This window comes from Nannospalax galili, unplaced genomic scaffold, assembly GCF_000622305.1.
Source record: "Nannospalax galili isolate Female #2095 unplaced genomic scaffold, S.galili_v1.0 scaffold341, whole genome shotgun sequence".
NCBI lineage: Eukaryota > Metazoa > Chordata > Mammalia > Rodentia > Spalacidae > Nannospalax > Nannospalax galili.
Window position 1 is genome coordinate 1,399,169 of NW_008346082.1, and position 20,336 is coordinate 1,419,504.

General features: G+C 49.5%; 1 protein-coding gene across 2 annotated transcripts in view; it reads left to right on the top strand.

Annotated features, from left to right (window-relative positions):
- Cntfr (ciliary neurotrophic factor receptor) overlaps positions 1-8,425 on the top strand; it is a 38,489-nt gene extending 30,064 nt beyond the window's left edge. Inside the window, exons 5-10 of one of the 2 annotated variants that reach the window (XM_008842440.2) lie at positions 1,894-2,011; positions 2,182-2,348; positions 3,446-3,609; positions 6,981-7,161; positions 7,517-7,685; positions 7,783-8,425. In XM_008842440.2, coding sequence (XP_008840662.1) covers positions 1,894-2,011; positions 2,182-2,348; positions 3,446-3,609; positions 6,981-7,161; positions 7,517-7,685; position 7,783 — 800 coding nt within the window. In that variant the 3' untranslated portion in view covers positions 7,784-8,425. The remainder of the gene's footprint in view (positions 1-1,893; positions 2,012-2,181; positions 2,349-3,445; positions 3,610-6,980; positions 7,162-7,516; positions 7,686-7,782) is intronic. The other variant, XM_008842442.2, reaches the window with a different exon arrangement.
- Positions 8,426-20,336: the final 11,911 nt, after the last annotated feature.

Sequence of the window (20,336 nt, forward strand, 5' to 3'; positions counted from 1 at the left end):
ACAAAGCCTCTGCCTGGCCCCTGGCCCCCTGTGACCTGCCCAGTCAGAGAGGGGAACTGTTTTGAGGGGGAGGTTTGAAATGGGTAGAGATGGGTCAGACTGACTGGGGAAAGGGGCCTGTAAGTCCAGTGCTGTGGCCTGCTCTGCCCTCCACAGTCCCAAGCAGCAAGGAGCTGACTCTGCAGCTTCAAACCTTCCCCCCGCGCACCACCCCCGCCCCCAGCGCCCTTCTCCTTTGAAGCTGGGGGTAAGGGGGGTTGGCAGCAGGAGCAGGGAGTGAAGGTTTCTCGACCTCGGAATGTCCTTTCCTCCTGGGGCCACTGCCAACTCTGGCCTGGCCCACAGGCCCCCAGAAGGCACTTCCTGTGTCCTTGGCCACCCCCAACCCCACCCCCATGCAGTGCTCTATACCCGTGGGTAGACAGGGTAGGGACACTAAAGGCACACAGGATGACATGGAACCAACACAAGGTGGACACACAGAGCAGGCACAGTGGTGGCACAACACAGGGTGGCCTTTATGGGCTCCCCCTTGCAAGTTGGTGGGGAGCTGCCTCTGCCCACAGCTTTTCCACTCCACCTGCTGCACAGAAACTGTCTGGGTGCCCTTGTGCCTATGATCTGCTGCAGAGCCAGATCTACATTCTGGGGGTTATGGTCCCTCCACAGGTTCACACAGACTGGATACACTGGGCATGTACATGTGTATGCTGTGGGTGGAAGCCCCAGTTCTCTGAGAGTCACCATGGCCACTCTACCAGTGTAGACATGTACTCCCTTCACTGTCCCTGGCTTATTGAGCTGCCCCCTCCCATTTCCTGTCCACCTGTCAGGCGGGGGGCTGAGAAGGGGGAGGCACAGAAGGGAGGTGTCAGTGTCCCTGGAGCCACAGACGGACATTCTTTGCTTGGGTCAGATCACAGAAGCTGCCTCCTTCCAGGAACTTGAGCCGCCTGTCCTCACGCCTTGCCCAATGCCTGAAGGTGGGACAGCTGGGCTAAATGCTCACAGCAGCAAAAAGCACAGACATCAGAAAGGACATCCCAAGTGTGGCCATGTAGGTAGGCAGTCCCTTTCTGGAATTTATTCCAGTTCTGGTTTGCTGTGTGACCTCAAGCAGAACTTTACCCCTCTCTGTGCCTCCTTATTCTAAAGTGAAGGCAGCTGCTGATCATGTCATGGCCTTTCTTTAGAAAGGGGGTAGAGGACCTGAGGGCTGGAGCCAGGAGGTATACACCAAGGGAATGGCAGCTTTCTCCCAACAGACACGTCACACACATTCCCATTCAGTCATGAATGGATGGCATGTACTCCCCCTCCCATGCAACATGTCACCCAGACATGCATGTAACATACAGTGATGTATGCAGATATGCACACACATAGATAACTACATTATACCCACCTAGTATTCTTTTGTGGCCAGGAGTTGTATTAGTCTATGGAGGCGAGCCTAGGTATCTCGTCTCCCAAAAAGTAAGTTCAGATCACCTGGCAGCCAGAGGACCATTGGAGACCCTCCAGTCTCTGTGGCACTCCTGGGAGTGGACACTGTGACAGGAGATGTGGGCGAGGACCAATTCCCCCAGACATCACCTCCATGCTGTGATTGATGAGCTGAGGCCCACAGCCCCCTGCTCCCCACAGTTCCTGCCTCCATTGAGCAGGTGGGGGGGGGCTCCTCCACACAGCCTTGTTTTTCTTTAATTAAACATCTGGCTCTCTGTGGCCTGGGAAGCCTCAGACCCTCGCTGACAGTCCCACCCCCAACCTTTGGCATTGATGATGGGTTGGGGGGGTGGGGGGCTGGGGCTCTGGGGCCCACCTGTCCCCACATTAGTACAGGGGACTGGAGGCTCCAAGAATGCCCTGACCTCCCTGTCCTCCCCTCAGTGCCGCCGCGGGAGCCTGTGCTCAGTTGCCGCTCCAACACTTACCCCAAGGGCTTCTACTGCAGCTGGCATCTGCCCACCCCCACCTACATCCCCAATACCTTCAATGTGACTGTGCTGTGAGTAACTGCGCTCTTGACCCGGTTCTGATCCTGACCTTTGACCTCCCCCTCTCCTCATCATGCCCTGAGTCTAAGACCCCAGCCCAGCCTGGCCTTGACCTTTCCCCAGCCTGCCCCCACCTGACCCTTGATGTTGGTAACAGTACCTGGGTCTCATTCCTTTCCAGGCATGGCTCCAAAATGATGGTCTGTGAGAAGGACCCAGCCCTCAAGAATCGCTGCCATATCCGCTACATGCACCTGTTCTCTACCATCAAGTACAAGGTCTCCATAAGTGTCAGCAATGCCCTGGGTCACAACGCCACAGCTATTACCTTCGATGAATTCACCATTGGTGCGTGTGGTGGTGGGGGGCTGCATATACTCTGGAGTATGTAAGTTGTGTCAGAGGTATACATGAGCATTGGTGGGAATGTTCACATGTGTGCACATGTACAAACACCCCTTCACATACATTTGCACACATGTAGATGACATATACACCTGTGACCACACAAATGAACATCCTTTTCCTGCAGGGCAAAGAGACCTCTCCAGCAATCTTTTCACTGGCTGTCTGAGTCAGAGAGCATACAGCAAGAGGAAGCAAGGGAGGGGGTGCAAGCTAGACCAGACCCTTGTGCAGCTGCATTCCCCCCACCCCATGTTAATGGCTTCCTTACGGCCTGTGATGAATGAGGTGTCAGAACAGGAGACAGGACTAGGACAGATACTGCCTCCTCCCCCCGCCCCCGCCCATTCCATTCAGACTCTCTGCCTGCCCTTACCCTACTCCAGGCAGACTGCCTGCTCCTGCTCCATCCCAGAAAGACCTTGGTCTCTGCTCTATTCCAGGCAGACCCTCTCTTGTCTTCCTCTGCTCCATCACTGATCCCTCCCTGCCCATCTTCCCCAAAAGCTGGATCCTCAGTCAGACTATTTCTATGTGAGCTGGGCTCTTAGATGCTACCATCAGATCCACAGCCACTTCTAACCCAGAGCATCGTCAAACCCAGACTCTTTCAAGGGAGTCCAAGTCTCAGTTTGGAATCCAAAATGGGAAAGCAGGCTGAGGGGAGTGTGTGATGCTGATGTAGGAGAGGTGATCTGAGTAGTGATGGAGGTGAGAGTGCTCATGGTGGGGCATCATGTAAGCTCCATTTTTGGGATGCTGGTCAGTATGGGGATGGGGTTGTGCTCATGAGATGAAATTTAGGTTGCTGATACCAAGAGCTGGTGACTCTGACTGTGGTCACAATCAGTGGTGGTGATAGGGATGTCAGAGGTGGTGGAAGTAACGAGATGGTTGTTAATTGTGACTGTCAGAGCTGAGGAGTGGTGATTGTGGTGATGTCAATGGTTGGCAATAGAGATAGCTGATATGTGTCTGGAGTTGACAGTGTGAGGTTGTTCCCAGAGATTAGTGCACTAATGAAGCTGTCTCCCAAACAGTGAAACCAGATCCTCCAGAAAATGTGGTAGCACGGCCAGTGCCCAGCAACCCTCGCCGGCTAGAGGTGACATGGCAGACCCCTTCAACCTGGCCCGACCCTGAGTCCTTTCCTCTCAAGTTCTTTCTGCGGTACCGGCCTCTCATCCTGGACCAATGGCAACATGTGAGTGCTCTGCCTCCCTCGAATCCTGATGCCTGTGTGAGGTGTAAGAGGCACCTTTGCGCCAGGTGGTATCAGCACCAGTGTAGGATCCAATGACAATCAGAGAGGCTCTCCAAGAGGAAGAGCGACCAAATGGACTTGGGAAAATGGATGGCGCTGAGGAAGGTATCCTTAAGGGAACACACATGTCTCTGTGGACCTCCAAGGTGGTAGAGAGAAGTCCTGGAGGGAAGTGACAAGCAGGTTTCCCACCCCCTGCCTTTCTGGCTATCAGCCCTGACCAGCCATTTACCTTTACACTGTGGGGTCAGCCACTGAGCATGTGCTGGACCCAAGGTTCAGGGCAGTCCCAGTCCTCAAAGACTCACAGGGATGGGGGATCAGTCACTAGAGTCAAGTTTGGTCCAGGGAATGAGTTTAGACTATGACGACTATCCAGACTCCAAAGTTGGACCTAGTTTAATGGTCAGTTTAAGGTTATAGGTCAGGTGGTGGCCTGGACTGGGAACTAAACAGTGACAAGGTCAGTATGGGATCAGGCTGTGGTCTGGATATTGATCAAGCTATGGTGGCAAGATCTAGGGAGCAGCTAGGGATTTGGAGGTGAGTCCAGGGTGTCCTCATATTAACAGCCCAGGGCCTACTAGGCCATGGGCACTTTGGGTGGCCTGTGAGGTCTAGCTAGGACTGGGGTTGGGAGGATGTTCCATGAGGCAAACCAGTCTGTCTCTTCTGGGGGTCAACTTGTACCCCAACTGTATCTACCAGGCTCTAGTGCCATCTCCTTATGCCCTTCTCCTGTCTGGCCTTTAAAGCATGTAATTTGATTCCTAGGTGCCTGTCCTGGTTTCAGGCCTGGCCCCCACAAAGGCTACTCACACACTCACGTGTTCCCTGACAGAGTCCGGAGTCCCTCCGGCCTGGCCAGCTGCCCACGCCTAATGCATTGCTAATAACCAGGGTCTGGTTTCACAAGCCCCCCCTACCCCGCTAACAAGCTACAGGCAGCAGCTCTGCGCGTCGTAGCGCACACGCCTTGCAGTGGACCTGGCACACTGCCCACCACACACACGGGAACATGCACGCACACACGTGGCTCACAGCAGGAACCATGCTGCATACATACATGGGACCAGCATGCCAAGGACCATTCACTGGCCTATATTGTAGGCAGAACTGATCCCTACATTGATGTAGGCAGAGAATATGTATGTCCCATGGCACATCTTAGCCTTGTTCCGTGTCTCATAGGCTCATTGAAACTGGGTAGATTTATGTTATTTTTCAGCTTGAATTTTGCATTGTATATTATCTATTCCATGTCTTGTATCTTGGAGAGTGGCAGGTGTATGACTAGGAAAGGACAGCAGGGAAGAACTTAACTTGGATTTTCAGGAGGAAAATACAGAGCAGGAATTACAAGAAGATGGGAATCAGGAGGTTTGGCAGGGACTGCCTCAGCATGAACAAGGGCGAGGCAAGAGCTAGAACTCAGCATGCCCTGGGTCACCTGCTCTGGCCCTGACTCAGCCAGGAGGCTTGGGGGTGGTGTCTGACATCTGCTACAGCTGACTGAGTAGAGGACTCCAAGGCCAGGTGGAGAGCAGTGACAGTTCATGTTAACTGAGGAGCAGATTAAGGGATCAGTGACAACCTAGCAAGAAGGGTCAAGGCCTGAGATTGTCACTGCCAGAGATTGATAAGAAATATGGTGTCGGGGCTGGAGAGATGGCTCAGCGGTTAAGAACACTGGTTGTTCTTGCAGAAGACCCAGGTTCGAATCCCAGCACCCACATGGCAGCTAACAACTGTCTGTACGTCTAGTCCCAGGGGATCCGACAGCTTCTTCTGTCCTCTGTGGGCCTAGCACGACATGGGTACACTTACAGACATGCAGGCAATACATACACACACATAAAAATAAAATAAAATAAAATAAAATAAAATAAAAAGAAGAAATATGGTGTCATGATCCCACCAGTAATGTGGCAATTTGATCTATTCCCCTTGGCTCTCTCCCTTGCCTTTGGGGAAAGACAGATGTGGAGGTCTTTTCGGCCAAGGAGGGAGAGGGAGCTGGGACTAATCAGCCAGAGGGAATCTTTATAGACAGGAGACTAAGGGCACAGAGTAGTACTAGGGCCCCAACCTCTATGACAGGTGGGCTTTTGGTATCCACCCATCTTCCAGGACTGAGAGTAGGATTGACTGGGCCAGGGCCTAGGCTCAAATGTATTTCAGTATGACCCTGACCTTTACCAGGGCTTCCTGTGTGAGGGCCACAAATGCAACAGGAATTGGAGGTGCTTCCTGTGCTGCTTGGGCTGGACAGCACATGGATGAATACATGTACACATGCATTCATAACCTATCAGGTTAGGTGGTCCAGACCCTAGTTTTCTGGGGAGGAGATTGGAACAGGGACCAAAAAGACCCTAAAGCCAGACATGGCCCAGAGCGGCCCCCTCCTCCGCCCCTGCCGGCTACCCCTGTTTACGAGGCGGCTTAATGAGGCAGCGGGTGCCGCTGAGATGAACCAGAGCCCAGCCTGGGCCTGGGAGGGGCGCCGGACAGGCAGGCTGCCCCGGAGAGTGGGGGGAGATCAGCAGGATGGGGCCAGCAAATCGGGGGTGGAGTGGTGATGCCATGCCTCCAGGAGGAAATGGAGCAGCTGTCCTTCCATCCTAGGGACTGCCCCCAGCCCTTTCCACTTCAAGCAGAGTGATGACCATGTGGGGTTCTTCCTGGGAGAGGCTCTGCTGGGGCTAGGTATACTGGGCATCTGAGAATCCAGGCATAGAGCTGGAGCCTACAATGACAGTGCTGGCTGAAGTCTATTTGGTACTTCCCTATGACTTAGTCTTCATTCTAACCCTAAGGTAGATATTGTCATTAACACTGGTTTATGGATAGGGACACAAAGTCCATGGGAGCTAAGTAAATTAGTCTCCAACCTAGCAAGAGGTGGAGCCAAAATTTGATCTCAGGCAGCCTTGCTTTAGTGTCAGTGTTTGTGCCCTTTTTCTTCATGACTTCCTGATGGGAGAGGAGGTGACCCACCACTACATTACTCTCCATTAGTCTTCCCCTTGGCACCTCTGGCCCAGGTCTGATGTCAGGGCTCAGATAGGCCAGGGGTTGTGAGAGAGCTTGGACAACAGTGTCATAGCCACTAAGCAAAGCCATTCTGGGGGCATTCTAGCCTCATCCCTCCCCAGGTCCTCTTCCAACTATAACTCTCCCATAGAGATCCTGAAGACTTATTGAAGCCTGTCTCCCAGGGGAAGCCCTCTCTCCAGGGACACATTCCCTGGAGACCCCACTGCTCACTCCAGAGGTGTCCTTCCCCTCATCCCATGATTTGGCTGCAGGTGGAGCTGTCAGATGGCACAGCGCACACTATCACGGATGCCTATGCTGGGAAGGAGTACATCATCCAGGTGGCAGCCAAGGACAACGAGATTGGGACATGGAGCGACTGGAGTGTGGCTGCTCATGCCACACCCTGGACTGAGGAACCACGACATCTCACCACCGAGGCCCAGGCCCCCGGTGAGCCTGCCTGCCCCCTGCCTGTTCCCTGTTCTCTCCTGATCTCCTGATCTCCTGTTGTCTGCCTCTCTCTTGCTCCTTCCAGCTCCTTCCAGGAGCAAAACCTGTGCAGCTCACTCTCCCTGGATGCCATACTCCCATCCATCTGTCCAATGCCTGTGTTCCTGGTCCTTGCTCTCTAGACATCCTTGATAGAGATTACTAGGTACAGGGGGCATCTATGAGCCTTAGGAAACAGGAGAGGAGAGGCAACACTGGTTTGATCAGGAAGCAGGAACAGTGTGGCTCATAATACCCCAGATCTGGGTGGGACCCCAGCCCTGCCTCTGCCCTGAGTTTCCCCCATGCTCCCCAGAGACCACGACCAGCACCACCAGCTCCCTGGCACCCCCACCCACCACGAAGATCTGTGACCCTGGAGAGCTAGGCAGCGGCGGAGGACCCTTGGTACCTTTCTTGATCAGTGTTCCTGTTACTCTGGCCCTCGCTGCCGCTGCCGCCACTGCCAGCAGTCTTCTGATCTGGTAGGTTGAGTGAGGCTGGGCAGCAGGGGTGGGGGTGGGGGGCTCAGGGACTTCCACCCCAGCCTCGCCCCTCACAGTCCCCTGCCTGTCTCCTCAGAGCCGGGCATCCCACGAGGACATGCCAGAGCACCTGCAGAGGAGCAGGAGGCCGGAGCTGAGCCTGTAGACCCCAGTTTCTATTTTGCACACGGGCAGGAGGACCTTTTGCATTCTCTTCAGACACAATTTGTAGAGACCCCGGCGGGCCCGGGCCTGCCATCCCCTAGCCCTGCCACACCACGCCGGCCCTCCTTCCTCTGTCAGGGGAGGAGGACCATGCAGCTAACCCACCCACCAAAGACGCCTCTCACTTGCCCCCTCGGGCTGGACCCTCCAACGCCAGCGACTCCCAGGAGCCCTTGGGGAACCTGAGGGGAGCCCCCTACATCCACATTTTCTCCTCCTGCCCCAGCCTCCTGTCTGTCCCAGGGTCTCTGTTGCCACCATCAGATTATAAGCTCCTGGCACTGGGGGGGCCCAGCCATCCCCTCCCCCCAGTGCCCACACTTTTCAGTCCCCCCCACCTTGGCCCCTGTTTTGTATGATCCTCCACTGACCCTGTCCTACCCTCAGTATTTAATGCCCTGTCAGTCCCTTCTAGTCTGACTCAATGGTAACTTGCTGTTTGAATTTTTTATAGATGTATATACAGGGGTGGGAGGGGTGGGGGGATTCTCATTAAACGTCACCATTTCATGAGATCTTGGAACAGAGCCACTTTGGGAGGGTACTAGTCTTCTGAGGACTCCTGTCATGTAGCCAGGGAGGGGGAGAGAGAGAGGCCAGGATGGGGAGATGTTCAGCCTCTGGGCCACCGTCATTGGGGATACTATGTTCTACTTCCTGAGGGGTTGAGCTCCCCTGGAGTGTGCACTCAGGGGCATACCTGTGGGAAATGGGTCCCAGTGTGGATTGGACTTACTTGGAAGCGTCTAGTCAGTTGTGGAGGCTGCTGAATCCCTGGCTGGGCCAGAGGACTTTCATGGGTCATCTCCAGAGCTGCCTTCTAGGAGTGCTCAGACAGGAGACATAGTCCAGAGGGCTCAACAGGTCAAATTTAGTACTCAGCCAGACCACAAGGGTTCAGAACACAGCATCCTGGGCCTGCCAAGCAAGGAGGGAGTCTGAAGGAGGCGACACCTTGGAGTGTGACTAGGAATTGATCTCCCCACCTCCCTTTGAGACAAGGTTTCAAACTCACTGTGTAGGCTGGCCTTGAACTCACAGAGATCTGTCTGCCTCCCAAGTGCTGGAATTAAAGGTATGCACCACCATGCCCGACTGGTTAGGAACTGGGCCTGAGCTTCAGACCTGGAATTATGGAGGTTTGGACTCCAGCTTTAGATTGCAGCTAGGACTCAAGGTGAAGCTGGGGAGGATTTGAAAGGCTTTGGTTTACAAGGTGGCCAGACTTTGGTCCAGTTTCATACTCTTCCAGTCCCTAAACTGGAGCCCAAGCTCTCTCTGACTTATCCTGGTTGCCCCATACCTGTACAGGACTAGTCGCCCTCACAGGACCCACCTTACTAAGACTCTTTAGTTGAAAATATCCCAGGGATGGGGTCAGGTTGGCAGACTTTGAACCTGGGATGAGAGGAGGCCAGACTTGGCCTTTCTCTGTGTGCCTAGGACAAGAAGTGAGGTGTAGTCAAAGCCACATACACAGGTATGTCCACCCTAATGCATGCTCCCCATAGTAGCTGCTGGCCACAACCTTCCATGAATCCCCCTAGTGTTACCACAACCCCACTCTTCTCTTCAGACTCGGCTCAGAAGCTGGGTACTCTTCACTTGTCTTGCCAGGTCCATGGGAAGAAGATAACAATACTGAAGGCCTAGACAAGGCACAGACGGAGTTGGGCCCATAGTGAAGGTAGCTGGCCCTTCCCCAGGCTGGAGGAGAGACAGTGTTCTGGGTGGATACTCGTGGGGAGCAAAGGCCTGACCCAGGGACACCTGTAGCTTTTCAAGCTGTGGGAGTCCATGGTTCCTTGGTCACAGGAAGAGACTCGTAAGACGGATAGCCTGAGAAGAGGCTGCAGACCTGCATCTGTGCCCTAAACTCCTAGTTCTGCCTGTTGCTTTGGGCTCTGTGAGGTGAGGCTCAGGCTGGAGCCTGCATTCTAGGTCCAGCAGGGCTATGAACAGATCTTGCCAAGAGTGTCATATTTCTGCGATGTGTTAGAACCTTGCCTCTTGTCTATAATAGGTGGGTGGGCTGAACTTAGAGGGTCTCTGGCCTGTGTTGCCTTCCTGATTTGAGAGCCCTGGTCAGCCCTGACCCACCCACCGCCCACCCAGGGCTTGGGCATCAGCAATCTGGCCTCTATTAACAACATGGGAAAGTAATTATGTGGGCTCTGGGAAGGAGGGGGCCTGTTGGAACCTTGAGGGTTGATGGAGGAGAGAATGGGGTATCTCCCTGCCCCCAACTCCAAGGGATCAGCTTTGTCCCAAGCCTTCCTGGTCAGTATCATTGACTCGGGGTGGTTATCCCTCCTTGCAGAGAATATTCACCTTGGAGGGTCTTGGCTGCTGGCTTCTGTTGCCTCCCTTGAGTACCATCCTTCCATATACCTTTGCAAGGCTGGTTCTGGGGAACCTGGGATGAGTAGACATTTGTTCTTGAAGCTAAAACAGGACTCAAAGAATTAAGACATATCTGAGGGGCCCAAGGAAGCAGAGGGTTGGATTCCATAGCCGGTGTAGGCAGTGGCCCAGTGGCCCAGCCCTCTCATCAACTACTTCTGTTTGACACCCACCCCCCAAGGTACACTGGGGATGGGGTAAGCCCCTCTATGTCTTGTCCTGTCAGCTCCCTGACCACCAGGTATTTTCTCCTCCTGTGGCTCTGTCTTATTCTTAGAAGTCTAATCCCTATCACCACTGTCCTTCCTGACTTAAGTCCCATACCCACACTTGTCTCTTTCTGTCCTTTTCCTGTCTGAATAGGTTTTTGTCTTGGTCTTAATCTCTATGTCTATGTCTCATCGCTGCCCTCTTTGTATCTTCATCTTTTGTCTCTTTAATCTCCTTTCCCCTCTTTGTCTCTCACTCTCTGTCCCCAACCTTTTGTTGGTATCTTTCTCTGCCTGGTCTCTCTCTTTTTAGCCTCTCTCCCTAGTTCCCTCTGTATCTCTATCCCCATCTGTCTCTTTGTATCTCTATCCATGTCTCTGTGTATCTGCCTCTTTCTACAAGCATCTCCATCCCTGTCTCCATCTCAGTCTTGGCCCTTCTCCAGATTTATTCCCTCTTTTTTTTTTTTTTTCTCTCCCTCTGAGTTCCTGCCCCACATCCAGACCCCAATCTGTGGCTGCTCCTCTCTGGCCTGAGCCAGGGTCTGTCCTGGATTCTGCTGCCCCCTCTCGGCCACCTGCTTGCCCTTCATTCCTGCTCCCAGGCTAGTGACTATCAGGACAGAAGTCCGATGTGTGCATTCCTAGCAGATTACCAGGAGAGAGGTAACTGTTAGGCAAGACTCATTCCTGGGCAGCTTCTCGCCCTGAGAGCTCTCCACAGGAGGGTCTCGCTATCTCTGTAGACTGGAATTCAAGAAGTTCATTCACTTCAGAGAGCAAAGAATGCTTTGATCCGAGTTTCAGCGTATATCTTGCACCTGCTTAACTTTTACATCCTGGGGCCCATACATGTCCACTGTGCCCACATCCCAGAGCACCAACCCTTAGAAAGTTCTGGGGATAAGGAGCCAGAGCCCTGGAGGCAGGAAAGATTGGAGTGCAGTCCCCCTACTTTCACCTCTCTGAGGTGAAGAAGGAGGTCTGAGGAGAGAAGCAGGAGAGACCTTATCTGGTAGTGCTGCTTTGATGAGGAAGGAAGGCTAATCTGAGGATGAGTGATTTGAGAAGCCTGGGTAGCAGAATCACTTTGAAGGGAGGCTGATCTGGTACATGCATCACAAGAGATCTTGATTTGAAAGGGCTAGTATGAGGGGGTAGGTCTGATGGGTCCTCACTGAGGACACTTAGCTGAAGGCATGTGTATCTGAGGAATAAGATCTCTAACTGGTAGTAGTTTGCCAGGGACTTCCCCAGGTTTAGCACTAAATATCTTAAATCACAGAAAACCCATCCCAGGCAAAGCAGTACAGTTGGTCACCCTATCTGAGAAGGCCTTGTTGACTACGCTAGTCTGAGTGGGCAGGCTTGTCTGGAAGATGTCTGAAGGTTCTGATCTGACAGGTCACTTAGAGAGATAGGCTATTCTACACCAGAGGCTTCTTTGACCAGGAACCAGGCCAAGGGTGGCTAGTCCTTTCAGAAGGGCAGTGGCTTGGGGAGTGGCCACCAGGGGGCAGGGCAGGTTCTCAGGAGACTCAGGCAATGGCCCCAGAGAGAATTCAAACAGTGTGGGGCTGTGTACCAAGAATGGGCACAACAGAAAGTGTTGCCAGTTGTGGCAGTAGTGTGCAGCCAATGCATTATGTGTATGTATGGCTGGGTATACAGGATACATCTGTGGTAGTTAGTTTGTGGCTTGTGATGGACAGTGTCTGGCATGGCCATAATTGAGGCCTTTCCTGTGGCTGTAGGGAGACAGCACTTGGGGTCTTACTAGGAGAGGGAGATAGGCAAACGTAGCAGCAGAGATGCTTCCCTGGGAGAGGCCAAGGATGGAAGGAGGGACATGGAGCAAGGCTGCCCTTGTTCGCCAGAGAATTTCCTCTTTGCAGAGGGCAGAAGCACAGCATGTACGGCACCACAGTAATAGGAGAGCATAGGGATAGTTTTTAGGGAACCACCAGAGTCTTGCCCAATGGAAGGAGTCTAAGGGGAGAGGTGTAGATGAGGCAAGGGGAGGATGGGACAAGAGTGAAGCCACTACAGACCCCCCCAGCCCCACTAAGAAAATGAGCAGAAGCCAAGATGAAACACTTCCACAAACCCAACCAAAGAAATCTTTTCTATAGAACTCCTTAAATAATGATAAGCCAAAAAATAAGCAACACAAGATTTGGGTCTAATAACCAGTGATCTGTCTTCTACCCTCATTCACAAAAGCAGCACTGAGAAAAGTGAACCAACAAAGAAATAGTTCTTACTAACGTCCTAAAATTTGGGAGAAGTAGACCATCAGGTGAGTATGCAGGCTTTGAGAAAGCCAGCGCATGGGTTCGAGGGACTTTGTATGTAGCAGTGCCATGTCCCTCCTGGACACCTAAACAGAGGCAAGGAGAGCATGACATCGTCTATGGCTTGGACTGAGGCTGCAGGGGGCCAAGGCAAAGCTGCAGGAATGGAATTTTCCTTGTTTGTATTGAAACAAGACATCTAGCAGGGCCTGGGGAAGGAGAATACTTAGGTGTCATCAAGGTCAGCTGTCAGCCCCAGCCAACCCACCCTCAAGCCTGAGAATTAGGGACTGCGGAGGGCCAAAAGCAACAGCCATTTTCTAAGATAAGATAGACTAGTTGGGACAAGATGGGAAGGAACTCAGGGACCTACAATCCAGAGCAAGGAGAGGCCACAGCAGATAGCAGTAAGGGAAAAAGAAATGATGTGGCATTTGGGTACACAGACCACAGCCAAGATATAGGCAGGAAGAAAAGTGAGAGAGTGGGAAGGATGAAGGGAAGGAGAGGAGGAAGGGAGCCAGGAAGACAGAACACACACACACACACACGAACCCAATCTAGAAGAAAATATAACTAAAGGAATAAAAGCAGATTCCCTGCAAGTTCTTCCTGTTGTCGACAGTCTTACAATAGTATGATCAATAGGACAATGAACCCAAGGACAAGATAATGAAAACAGCCGAGTGAGGTGAACAGGGAGATTAGAGGACAGGGAGAAATAACAGGAGCCAAACAGTATTGTAGATGCAGCAAACGAGCTGGAAGCAACAACATGCAAAATGGATATACTGAAGAAGTGATGTGCAGGAAAGGCTTGAACTGTGGAGAGTTAATGTGATGGGGAAGCAATGAGAAGGTATTAGGACAAAGAACCAGAAGTGTAGCTAGGAGCATCCTTAAAGTAGAGGCTCCAAAAAGGAAAACAGAAAGATACAAAAGTATGAAATACAGAAAAATGCCCCCAATGAAGGAACAATGGAGTATTCAGCTTGCAAAGGAAGACACCTCATATGAGAGTCATTGACATTAAGATATGCTGGTCTTAAACTTCTCCAAGTTAGCATTTTGCAAACACTGAAGTAATATCTACAAAGTTCTGAGGGTTAAAGAAAGCATCATCCAAAACCATAAGTAACTGTAAATCATGAATCTGGAGGACCAAGAACACATGAACTTTTCTAGAAACAATAACAAAACTCCATAAACTAAAGAGTGAAAATGTGGTCCAGTTGGTAGAGTGCTTGCTTAGCATTCATGAAGCCCTGGATTCACCCCCAGCACTGCATAAACCAGGCATAGCAGTACAAGCCTATAATTCTATCACTCAGGAAATGGAGGCTGGATCAGGAGTTTAAGGTTGTTCTTAGCTACATAGCAAGTTTAAGGCCAACCTAGGATACACGAGACCTTGAGTCAAAAAAAAAAAAAAAAAAAAAAAAAAAAAAAAGAAAGATAAAGTGACTAGTCAGCCAAGAGATTAATCAAAACCATGGTAAAAGGACTGGTGGTGACATTAATCCCATTTAGGTTAAGATTCAGCTGTGGGAATTTTTGTTGCAGAACAAAATGTAAATATTATAAATCTTGATAAAATAAAAACAACATTGACAACATAATCTGGAGAGGAGAGGAGGGTGGGAAGGAGGACAGAGTACTAATCTCATTTTTCTTTCACGTCTGGAGTCAATTAATAGTGTAGAAAACTGAAGCATAATGGTAAAAATTCTATTCCAACCTCTTAATCGAAATCATTTTTCTAAACTAGAGAGGTCTTTTAGGAATGGCTGTTTTTTTTGAAGTGAGAAAAATAATTCAGCTTAAGTTCAGCTACTTCTTCATTTCCATTTGTTTCTTTCCTTCTATTAACTTCAAGTAAAAGCACATGTTCCACTTTTGCTTAAAAAATGTCCTCTATAGCATGCACAATTAGAAGTGTAAGAATAGTCCCATAGTCTCTCTGCACCTCTCTCTTCCTCTCTCTCTCCCTCTCTCAGCTTCTTTTTATTAAAAAAATTTTTTTTGGTCTTTTTTGAGATTGGGTCTCCCTGTAACCCCAGCTGGCCTAGAACTCACTATGTAGACCAGGCTAGCCTCAGACTCAAAGATATCTGCCTGCCTATGCCTCCCAAGTGCTGGGATTAAAGGCATGTGCTACCACACTTGGCTATTTATTATTATTTTTATTTTTTATGTGTAGGAGTGCATTGCCTGCATGTCTGTAAGGGCACTAGTGTCATGCAATGCCTGTGGAAATCAGAAGATGCCAGATTCCCTGGAACTGGGGTTTTGGAGGTAGGACCTCACTATGTAGCCCTGGTTGAACTGGAACTCACTATGTAGACCAGGCTAGCCTCAGACTCAATGCCTGCCTATGCCTCCCAAGTGCTGGGATTAAAGGCATGTGCTACCACACTTGGCTATTTATTATTATTTTTATTTTTTATGTGTAGGAGTGTATTGCCTGCATGTCTGTAAGGGCACTCATGTCATGCATTGCCTGTGGAGGTCGGAAGAAGGCATCAGATTCCCTGGAACTGGGGTTATGTATAGTTGTTAGTTGCCATGTGGGTGCTGGGAATCGAACCTGGGTCCTCTGTAGCCCCTCAAAGCTTCTTTATATATGTATGTGCTAGCTAAATGTAACACCAGTAATTTCTGGGTGATGATGTTGATTTGCATTTTTAAAATCTTGCATGGCTCATCAACAGTTTTAATAACATTTTTTGGTGTACTTTAAAAATTATCTTTTTCTGTCTGTCTGTCTACCTAAGGCATATGCTTAATCTCTGTGAACCTCAGATTCTTAGTATTAAATTTTAGGATTACTAAATGTACCTTAGAGGGCATTTTGAAAGTTGTGAGATAATATGCCACCTTCCTATGATAGGCTGAATAATGGTACCCAATATGTCCAAGTTCTAATTCCCAGAATCTGCGAATACTGCCTTATATGAGAAAAGAGACTTTGCAGATGTGCTTAGGATAAGGATCTGGAAATGGGAAGATTATCTGGGGCAGTCCAGATGGATCTGATATAATCACAGTAGTTCTGAATGGGAACAGGGAGGAAGAAGAACAAGGCAGAGAAGGTACTGGGATGATGGAGGCAGAGGTTGGAGTGATGTGCTCTGAGGATGAACAGTGATCCATAAACCAAGGAGTACAAGTAGTCACTAGAAGCTGAAAAGGCCAGGAAACGGATTGTTCTCTCCAAGCCCACAGATGAGACCAGTTTCATAACACCTTGACTTTAGTCCAGTGAAAGGATTTCAGACCTCTAATCTTCAGACTGTAAGAATCAATCTATGTTTTATTCAGAGTCACTAAGTTTATAGAAACTTGTTAGAGCAGTAACAGGAAACTAATATTTATGCCTTCCTGTGTGTTCTTCCCTCGGTCCCAGTTGACCTCCTTATCCATCTCTTTCATCTGGCCAAGCCTTGTTTGCTCAACATTTGATTTAAGTTTTCCTGACATCGTCCACCTTCCACTGCTGTCCAGAGGTGAGATGTGCACCCTACTCACAAGCAGCACTTGCCCCTCTGTGTCATAGATGCTCACAAGCAAATAAGTCTTTCTCTCTCTCCTTTCCTCCTTCCCTCCCTCCTTTCTCTTACTCCATTTATTTCTACCTGGATCGTTCTCTCTTTTGAGACAGGGTCTCCCTGTAGCCCCAGCTGACCTTGAACTCACTGTGTAGATCAGCCTGGCCTTGATCTCACAGAGGCCTACCTACTTCTGAGTCCTGAGTTGCTTGAATTAAAGGTGCATGCCACCACACTCAGCTTTGGCTTTCTCTCTTAACTGTGTGTCTTGCCCAAAGATACATTTTTCTAAGCTCTAGATCAGTGTCATTAACTCAAAACACTGTTGTATGACTCTGAATAGGTTGCTCTTAACACATATGTGTATTAAATCTTTTTTTTTTCTTTTTGGTCTTTTTGAGACAGGGTCTCCCTGTAGTCCCAGCTTTCCTGGAACTCACTATGTAAACCAGGTTGGCCTTGAACTCATAGAGATCTGCCTGCCTCTGCCTCCCGAGTGCTGGGATTAAAGGAGTGCGCCACCACGCCCTGCCTAATAAGGATTTTTTTTTTTCAATTTACTTTTTAGACATTTTGTAGCCCAGGCTGGCCTTGAATTTGTTATTCTGTCTCAATGTCTAAGTGCTTGGGTTCACAGGCATGTACCATCACTCCTGAATGCCTGTGAACTTTTTTGTGTTTGTTTTCCTGGATATGTGGATCTGGGCAGAGAATGTTAAACATGTGTGTCTCTGTGTGGACATGTGTTCACATCTCTGCCTGTAGGCTTTTTATTGTTTTTCCATATATCACTGCTTTTATGTATGTGTGTCTCTGGTATGTGAGTTGTATGTGCCTGTTTATCAGGAAAGGATACCTTTTGGCTTCTGCTTTCGGGGGTTGACTGCCTGAGAGTTGGTGTCAGGATAGCCTACAGAGATGTCAACTGAGTATTATATGGTCACAGTCTTTCTTTCTTGTTTTCATGTAGAAGCCTAGGCCTTTCTCCCCCATCTCTTGGGGGAAATACCTCAGGCCCAAGGCTGAAGTCAACTACAGATGCCTTTGGACTCTGGCCTTCTGGAAGCCTGGACTGCTTGAGAGAATAAACTACAGAGGGCAAGGCAGAGAAACCCTTCAAAACAGTTTCACAAAGTCAGGAGGAGCTCCCTCCCAGATACTTCCTTAAACATGTCCAGGAGTAGGGACAGGGTGAGCTTAGAAAAGGGGATCCTGAACAGAGTCCATGTACATCACAGCATCAGAGTACCCAAGACCTCTGCACAGCTGGGGAGGAGTACCAATAGTGTCCTTTCTACAAAGCTCCAAGGGCTGGAACCTGGATAAGGAATTAAATTTAGTTTCTTTTACCATTTCAGCATTCTCTGGCATTAAGTATATTCACATTATTGGACAGCCATATACTTAGTGGGTTTTAAGCATTTTAAAATTACATCTATTTATTTATTTTTTAGTGTGTGGGGGCAGTGCATGCATTCCACAGTGCATGTGTGGAGGTCATGGGATAACTTGAGGAAATCAGTTCTCTCCTTCCACATGTGGGTTCAGGGAATCAAATTCAGGTTGTCAGGCTTGGCAGTAGATGCTTTTACCTGCTGAGCCAGCTTACCAGCCCCATATGCTTAGTTTTTATAAAACAGAAACGCTATTGATTTTACATACTTGAGCACACACAACGCTAGGCTCTATGTTACTAGAAAAACATTTATCAGTAGGTAAGGGACTGGAACCATGAAGGGGCAGAGAACATCCCTTGCCTCCAAATGGCAGAGCATGAGGAAGGGTGGGCAGGAAAGGCCAGAGTCCACTGTGTTCCATAGCAGGCTGGGTGGAAACTGGGACTGCAAAGGAGGCAGGGCCACATGCTCTGCGGTTTGAAAGCCAAGCTGAGCTTCTGAAGTTTTTCCTGTCAGTTAAGGGCTTAGGGCTGGGGAGACCTGGTCAGCTTCATGCTCTGGGGACTGCAGAGGAAGGGAAGGAAGGAAGGGAGGAATGTGAACCGCATGGTGGCTGGTGGCTTGGAGCACTGAGCAAGCCTGGGGGAAGCTTTGAATGACTGATATGAAAGATCAAAAAGCAGCTTTTGACTGGGGATTGTAGCTCACTAGAAACGCTTGCCTACATACACAGAGCCCTGGGTGTGGCAGCACGTGCCTGCAATACCAGCATTTGGGAGGCAAGGTTAGACTGAGCTTTAAGATACACTGTTTCAAAAACAAACTTAGGTGGGTAAAAGTTCTGGCCATGCAACCACGAGGCCTGAGTTCAAATCACCAGAACCTTCATAAAAGTGGGACCATACTGCAATCCCAGCACTTGTACAGAAGGATGGGAGGTGGATACAGAATTCCCAGCTAGCTTATGGGCTAGCTAGCCTGGCATATGCAAGGTTAAAACTAACAGAGACCCTTTCTCAAACAAGGCAGAAAGCAAGAACCAACACTCTTGGTTGTTCTCTGATAGGCACACAATGCACATATACACATAATTAAAATTTTAAAAACCAAATCAGTAACAACAGCAAAAAGTTCAGCTTCTTGCTATGTTCAGGGACTAGGGCTGGGGCTGGGAGAAGAGTGCTTATTGGAATACACAGTCCTTAAGTCTTGATGAACCAGGGTTTAGGGGAAAAAAGAGGGGGGAAAGTATAGTCCTGTTGACTGGGAGATAACAAGCCTGTCTATTGAAATAGTCATCATGAGAGGACAAGGTTTGGGAAAGATAATAACCACAGCTTGGACATCCATTACTTGACTGTGGTCACACAGTAGGTGAAGGACACCCAGGTTGAGACATAGCCATTTCAAATTTGAGGTGCCAATGGTACTTCTTGGTAGAGGGTATGTAGTCAGCAGTTAAGACTATGACTGAGCCAGATATGGTGGTACATATATGTAATCCTAGCACTCTGGAGTCTGCCAAGAGTCTGAGGCAGAAGGACGATGAGTTCAAGACCAGCCTGGGCTATACAGTCAGACCCTGTTTCAAACATAGTCAAACTTTAAGGTCATGTCAACCTAGGCTCCAGGTGACCTTGAGACATGTTGATTAACCTCTCTAATACCCAGTTTCCTTGGAAAATAGTCTAACAATACCTGACTCCTAGGGTTGTTATAAGGATTTAATAAGATGATACACATTAAGAATTTGGCACCAGGCCTACCCTGTGGTAACACTCCATAAATCTTGGGTCTTAATAACAATAGCAGTAGCAGCAGCAACAATAAATAGCATCTGGGACTTTGAGAGTAAGATCTGGGTTAGTGGTAAAGCACTGTCAAAACAAAAATGGGCACTAAAACTATGCAGAGGAGATTGAGGCAGAGAGGGGAGGGAAAAGGGGAGGGAACAGGAAGGCAAAGGAGGATGGGTGCAGAGAACACAGTCCACAGAGGAGCTAAGGAGGGCAGAGAGGTGAGAAAGTCAGTCAAGTAATGCAGCAGCTTTAGGTTCTAGACTCCATCACTTGCTGCTACAGAGACTTGGAAAAAATCTTTGGTTGTTTGGAGTCTTGGTTTCCTCATCTGTTTCTTGCACCTGTCTTGCATGGAGGGAAAAAGTATCTACAAGGAACATAAAGCTCCAATACAGTGTAGGTTCTTCGTAAATAAGAGTTACTGTTTTAGGAGGAAGAATAAATTTAGCGGGAGAGAACACCTGCCTGAAACAGAGTGGATAGTTTCAACTAGGGATCCACAGCCTCAGTGCTGCCAAATAGTTAACCAAGATAAGGACTGAAAATGTTCATTGGCTATGACATGGAGGTGAAAGTGACCTTAGTGAGCCAGCTTCAGGGATGGTGAGAGCAGAAGTCCAGGGCAAGCTGCTGAGGAGTGCTGGGAGGTGAGGAAGTGGAGCCCAGAAAGGTGACAGCTTGGCAGGGCTGATGGGCAGTAAGTGGGTGGATGGGGGACAACAATAGGCAGTGTTTGGAGACAGGAAATCAGAGCCCATAGCAAGTTTGCGGGTGCC